The sequence below is a fragment of the Haemaphysalis longicornis genome, unplaced genomic scaffold (genome assembly GCF_048455015.1).
Source record: "Haemaphysalis longicornis isolate Haplotype H1 unplaced genomic scaffold, Haemaphysalis longicornis Haplotype H1 scaffold_8, whole genome shotgun sequence".
Taxonomy (NCBI): domain Eukaryota; kingdom Metazoa; phylum Arthropoda; class Arachnida; order Ixodida; family Ixodidae; genus Haemaphysalis; species Haemaphysalis longicornis.
This window is the reverse complement of record NW_027526445.1, coordinates 29,135,638-29,142,857: the sequence shown is the minus strand read 5'-3', so window position 1 is coordinate 29,142,857 and position 7,220 is coordinate 29,135,638. Positions and strand designations below refer to the sequence as shown.

At 51.0% G+C, this 7,220-nt stretch overlaps 1 protein-coding gene across 1 annotated transcript; it reads left to right on the top strand.

The window, feature by feature from the left end:
- The first annotated feature begins 5,406 nt into the window (after window positions 1-5,406).
- On the top strand, window positions 5,407-6,948 carry LOC144148229 (uncharacterized). Its single transcript, XM_077679804.1, has one exon. The coding sequence runs from the start codon at window positions 5,407-5,409 to the stop codon at window positions 6,946-6,948; it is 1,542 nt and encodes a 513-aa protein (XP_077535930.1).
- The last annotated feature ends 272 nt before the right edge of the window (window positions 6,949-7,220 follow it).

Genomic DNA, 7,220 nt, shown 5'->3' with positions numbered 1-7,220 from the left:
GCCGCCCAGAAGCGTGCCGACCCCGACTTACGTGTCATAATCGAGGACCTTCAAACGCAGCTTACCAGCATTCAGACTGAGAAACTCTGTCCTCGTGAAGAAGAATTTCAGCCCCGGAACAAGAGCGAATTACCTTCTCGACCTCCCCGCGGACTTTCGTGACGAAATTTTGGAAGCGTGCCACGACGACCCGTCTTCCGAACATCTGGGCACAGCCTGCACTATTGGAAAAATTAAGGCGAGGTACTACTGGCCCGGCCTTACCTCTGACGTCACCCACTACGTCCGGAGCTGCCGTGACTGCCAGCGACGAAAAACGCCGCTGACAAGACCCGCCGGACTTCTGCAACCGATCGCCGTCCCATCGAGACCATTTCAACAGATTGGAATGGACCTTTTAGGCCCGTTCCCTACGTCACGATCACAGAACAAGTGGATTGTCGTAGCGACAGACTACATGACACGATACGCAGAGACCGCCGTTCTTCCGAGGGGGCTGCACAAGTAGTGGCGAAGTTCTTTATAAGCCAAGTTGCTCTGCGACATGGAGCCCCAGAAGTCCTAATTCGAGACCGCGGAACGGCATTTACTGCGGAGCTGATGCAAGGAGTATTACGGTACAGCAACGCGGATCACCGAAGAACGACGGCGTACAACCCCCAAACGAACGGACTAACAGAACGTCTGAAAAAGACAATCGCAGATATGCTGTCAATGTACGTTGACGTTGAACATAACACTCGGGACGAAGTGCTCCCGTATGTCACGTTTGCGTACAACACGGCTTTCCAGGAGACGACGCGGCTGACGCCGTTCGAGCTTGTCTACAGTAGAAGGCCGACTACGATTCTCGACGCCATGCTTCCGCACGTTGAAGACGACGACCTCAACGCCGACGTCCACGGATATCTTCAACGTGCGGTGGAGGTCCGCAAGCTCGCTCGAGTTCGTAGAACGGACCAGCAGCTGGTGGATGCGGGCCGCTACAACCTCCGACGCCAAGACGCTGAGTACCAACCAGGGGACCGTGTGTGGGTTTGGCTCCATCCGGCGACGCGGACTCAGTGAGAAGCTCCTCCGACGGTATTTCGGACCCTACCACATGCTACGACGTGTTGGCCAAGTTACCTACGAAGTGATCCCCGATGGTCACTCCGGCACATCAAGACAACGCACGCGGCCTGAAGTCGTCCACGTGGTTCGCTTAAAACCTTTCTACGGATGATGACGAACTTTTATTTTCATTTGTTCGGACTGTCGCTTATGTCAGCATCGGGTCGATGCACTCTTAGACGGGGGGTAATGCCGCGAAGCATACATTGGGTTTGTTTATTTGTGTTTTGCTTTTACTGCCCGGCTGCGCCGGTCTGTGTTATCTCTGCGCCAAGGGAAGCGCGTGTTCCATTCTTTCTTTCTGGGCCGCGTGTGTTATCTGTTGTGACAGGGAGAGCATTCTGATCTAACGTGAACAGCCCAGAATAATCTTCTTGGATCTACTATGTTGTCGATGTGAATCGACGTTTCGAGAACCACGCGCGCCGAAAGATAAAAAGCCTGCAGTGTGGACGCCGGGCATTCGATTCTGCGATGCTCGCCGACGCAAGTCACTTTGTTGACCGCTGCTTCGACGCCTCTGTATTCTTTTGAGTTGTTAGGGGAGCACAAGTTCGCTCGAATAAACGTGTTTCTCATTCAAGACAACTGAATCGTCCTTGTCTTCGTGACAATATGAGGGGCATCCACGAGTTCCTCCGCGGTATTATTGACCCCCAGAGCTTCGAGTCGAGCTGTGGATGCGTGCAAGGGCACGGGTAACTCGTCCTTATCAGCTTTTCTAATGAGGCGATCAATTTTCTCGAGTTCGATTTTTGTTACACAAATATAAGGGAGGGAGGGAGTAGGTGATGCGGCTTATCACGAATGCTTGTACCAGCTGGAGTCTTTCTTTCGGCTTGCGTTTTATGGGACTGGTGGTTTTCCGTTGAAGTAACCCGATAGTTTGGTAGGCATGCGATGTAATTTGCGATATAAATTGAGTGTTTGTTATACTAAAGGAGAAGACCAAAAATTTTGACACTTCCTACTGTTGGGTTGATGTTGTCCCCAATCTGAATGTGTATGCCCGTTAATGCTTCCGATCTACGCTTCACGGGTTGAAGAAGGGGCTCAGAATTCCCTGGTGAACAGTTGAGTCCTGCCGCACCCGCCTCCTCGACAACCACCGGTGCACCAGCTTATAGGGCATCTTCTATGAGGGCATCGCTGCCACTCGATACTCCGACAGTAATGTCATCCGCGTAGAGGCACCCGCGTAGTAAATGTTAAAGACTCTTTCCAGACTTGGGTATGTTGAGAAGGGCGAGATTAAACAACAGCAGAGACCATACGACGCCCTGCGGAGTGCCAACTGAGGGGAGTTAAACAACGTGTGATGCGACGTCCCCGACCAGAAGAACTATAGTGCGAGACGTGAGGAAGGCTGTGACGTAGTGGTAGGTACGTTTGTCAGGGGTGGCTGTTGCCAGCCCTTGCAAGATTGCCTTGTTTGATACCAACACAAATGCCTTCGTGACGTCTAGGGCAAGTACAGCGGCCGTGTGTGTTTTTGACGGAGGGGTAATTACTTCCTGGGATAGTTTGAGAAGAATATACTCAGTGGACAATCCAGATCTAAAGCCGGTCATGGAGTGTGGCAGAAAATTAGTAGAGCTGAGATAATTCGTAAGGCGAACAAGAAAGATGTGCTCTAGCAATTTTGCAACGCAAGAAGTTATTGAGATAGGCCGAAGATGTTCAATATTAAGCGGCTTCCCCTGTTTAGGTATCGGCATTATTGGCGTGCTTCCAGAAAGGGGGTAGAACGCCGAGTTTCCAAAACATGTTATAGTATTTTGTAAGTGTTGAAATAGATTGGTCGTCTGGTTTATAGAGCATGTTGTTTGTGATGCCGTCAGGTCCTGGGGCTGATCCTGGGCGAATGTGGAAGATCTTCCGTCCTATTCAGGGGACGCTAATGCTGAACTATATGCTGAAATAACAAAAGAGCGCCGCAGCGGGACGACCGTTTCTTTATGAACGTGTTTTTTGGCTACCGTTCGGCTTCTGTGGTCTGGCGAGTGCGACGGTAATAAGGAAGTTAATTACGTTATCGCTCCTATGTTTTCAACTTCTTTCATTTCGCCACTAAGTCTTCTCTTTCCCCTGTCCAAACTGCAGCACTCCATTCAACAAGTAATAAAGGAAGCCGCCCCACTACCCTTTTTCAAAGCCGTGCTTGCAGCAGTTTTATCGCGGCTTCCATATGTTGTGACACTGGTTCAAGCCGAGCTCGGCAAGGCAAACCTATGGTTAAGTGGTGCTGACAGGTGCGATGAATTTATCGCTCGCCGAGGCTTTCCTGCTAACATTCCCGTCCCAACCACCAGGTTAAAACGCATTCTGTCTTAAGAAACGTATTAACAACAATAGTGGAACCAAAAATACAGACGAAATGACCTCGCTTATGTCTGGAGCTAGTGGCTCGAACGTCAATAGCAACAGTAAAAAACAGCCCCAACGGGTAACGCCCCTGTATTGAGAACGCGGAAAAAATAAATGACAGTTACCAAATTTCCATTGAATTTTACTAGGACTTTGGAGGGAAGAGGAAGACATCGTGATGGGTGGCCGGAGAGAGAGATGAATTAGTTACGTGACAGCGGCTGCAGAAGACTTTGGACAACATTTGCATATAGCGAGCAAATGTTCCGTCTCCTCTGCCCGAAATTCTATACATGCTCAAAAGGAGAATACCAATTAGAACACAGGACCACGTCAGTCACTCGAGTCATTGCTTATGATTTTAGTGCTTTACTAATGCCCTGAAATGGCAGTGGTAACGACCTGCAGAACGTCCGTGCAATTTTTAGGTCGGAAAACGCGTCATCGCCAGTGAGTCGGAAAGCCCACCTAACTTGCAGCTGTTTGCGGAAAGCTACCGAACTAGTGCATGATGGAACTTTGCGTCGGCCGTACCAGTCCGCATGAGGCAGGTCGGCGAGAGAGAACGAGAGAAAGAGAGAGAGAAGTGACGCCAGAAGAGAACAAGACAAGCACACCGCCAGGGAGAGCAGTAGTCGCAGTGGCACTGTAAACTGCAACACTTCGTGCTGGTGGGCTTAAAAGCTTGACTCAGTCCTTAACTGTCACCCCTTCCTTTTACACAACGAAACAGTACAAGTGCCAAAGCAACACCGGCGCAATAAAAAAACCACCCAGCGCCTTTAATTTAGAACCCGCATGTTGAGGTGTCGCAAAATTAGTTGTTGCTGAAATTAAATTGCGGAGTCCAATATGCTTAAATAATTTCGGTTTCACATCTAGGGGGAGGCGCGTAAAAGGGGCCTGGGATACAGCAGTGCGGCTGCCGAGAACAGTCCTTCTGTTCCAGTGTTGCAGAATGGACGGGTGAAAGAAGTGTTAGCATCTTTGTGATCTGTTGTTTGTGCGTATATAGACACAGCCACCAATAATGAACCATTTTCGCAATGCCTGTGTTGAAAATTATCATCGCCACGCTTCTCCGATGCATGAAGAGGACGATGAATAAACCCAGATGCGACGGAGATGGGGAGGGATAGCTCGCGCTCAGAGCTCGCTCTCGCGGCTCGAGGCTGGCTCCTCGAGGAATTGAACGACGAAGACACCACTGGGTGCCACGAAAATAAACCCTCTGCTTCTGCTTGGAGAGCTTCATTTTTCGACTCCCGCCACGCCTTGGCTCAACATTTTTGGTGCCGAAACCCGGGACCCACAGCGGGACCTGCCGAGAGCATCGAGGCAGCGGAGCCACCATGGAGAAGCTCAAATGCAAGAGGACATCGAGGCGGGCGCAGAACGCAAGGATCATCAACGAGGCAAGTGCCGCCATGGCCGATCCTTGCGCTACGGTCGACCAACTAGCGTCGCTTTACGAGAGACTCAAGGCTAATAACGACGAGCTAAATAAGATCAACGAAGAGCTCGAAGCTCATATGCAGGATCAGGGGACATTTGAGGCCGAATATGCGAGCGTGATCGAGTATCAAGATAACGCGACACGCGTCCTCGCTAAAAAGCAAGAGCAACCGCCTTTCCCAGGCAGCTGCACCTATGACAGGACCCGTAGCGAACGTCACGCCCCCAGTCGCTGCTACGACTTCGGAGAGAACCGGGCCAAGCTTACCGAAACTCACCATCACTCCTTTCTATGGGGACCTGTACCGATGGAATGAATTTTGGGAGCAATTCGACCAAATGATAAACAAGAATAGCGGCCTTTCAGTTTGCGAGAAATTCCACTACCTGCGACTCTTTCTGAAAGGAGATGCTGCTTCGGCAATCAGAGGGCTACCTACGACGGAGGCCTGCTATCAGGATGCTCTTGCAATGCTGAAGAAGCGTTTCGGTGATCGCACGCGACTCGAGCAAGAGTATTTCGCCAGGCTCCGAATGATCAACCCGATCAGGTCCTCAAGTGATACAAGTGGCCTTCACAAGCTCAACGACCAGGTTTTGGTCAACATCCGTGGCCTCGAAACCCTCGGCGTGAAACGGTCCTCCTTTTCGTCGATGCTCTCAGACATCCTGTTGCGAGCCCTTCCGCACGACATCGTGCTCCAGTACCACCGCACGCGCACTGCTGAAACACCTACACCGCAAGCGGATGCACCTGAGGATTTGCCGACAGACCTAGACCATCTTCTGAAGTTCCTCAGCACCGAGCTGGAGAACCTTGAAAAGAGTGATTTCAGGAGTCAGAGAGGGCGAGACAGCAGGCTTGAATATGAGGCAGAGAAAAGCATCCGCCCTAGAGACTCTAAGCCCACGTCGTGTGTTCTCTCCAGCACTTCAGCGACGTCCGGTGAGGGGTGTGCATTCTGCAAGTCAGAACTTCACATCACGGAGTCTTGTCCTGCGGACATACCTTCGGAAAAGAAGCAGCTAATTTTGTCGAAGGAGACGCGATGCTTTCGCTGCACGCTGAAAGGACACCGAGCACGTGACTGTCGCCGCAAGATTACCTGCAAGGCGTGCGCCGGTAGACATGCATCAAGCGTCTGTAGCCCGAGAAAGAACAACGCACAGGATTCTCGTTCTGAAGGAAGTCCGAACCCACGCACGACGGTCTGCGCATCAGTTGGAAAGAAGTCAGGAGTTGACACAAGTGGATGCGTTCTCCTCCAAACTTTTCGAGCCTGGGCAGTGAGTTACAACGCTTTCCGCTACGTCCGAGGCATATTCGACGGTGGCAGCCAGCGGACATTCATGGCCGAAGAACTTTGCAAACACCTCAAGCTGAAATGCGTCGGAGTCATCAATATTGCTCTGAACACGTTCGCCAACGCCAAAAGTCAACCGGCCGCGAGGCGCCGTATCGTCGAGCTTCGACTGAAAAACCAATTTTCCGACACCGAAGTTGTCCTCAGCGCCATAAATATACCCCACATTTGCCAGGACATCGAAGGCTCGACGATGGATTCATCCTTCGTTCGGGCTTGCAAAACATCGGGAAAGGACATTGCTGATGAGCTGCTTCACCCTGACGTCATCACTCGCGGTGGCATAAGCATCCTCATTGGATCGGACCAGATGTGGAAGATAATGTCTGGCGAATTCGTGAGGTCCCAAGAAAACCAGGCTATGATTGCTATAAACACTAAACTTGGATGGACGTTTCAAGGCAGCAGCACCGAGTTGACAGCGACAGCAACTACTTCGCGCACGATGGTTTGCGTTCTGCAGGCCGATGTAACCCAATGCGACGATATCCTTCGATCGTTTTGGGAAGCTGAAAGCAATGGGATCTTGGATCCGACGAGCAGTGGTACCTCAAAGAGCTCAGCGTTAGACCACTTCGAGAACAACGGCTCCTTCCGACATGGACGATACCAAGTGGAGCTACCATGGAAAACTACCGTCGAGGTTTAGAACAAGGATATGCAATCCGGAAATTTCGTGACAGAAATCAACTATGTCTCGGTGGCAGGGGCTACCGGTGCTTCAAGCATAAGGGAGCTGAACCCTTCCTTAGATGCGGGCGGTATCCTTCGGATCGGGGGACGCTGAGCCCATTAAAAAGCTGTGAAAATTCAGAACCCAATCATATTGCCACTCACCTCACTAGAGCCCACACTCAAATTCTGCACGGCGGCGTGAGAGACACGATGACACAACTACGAGAGAAATACTGGATTTACCGA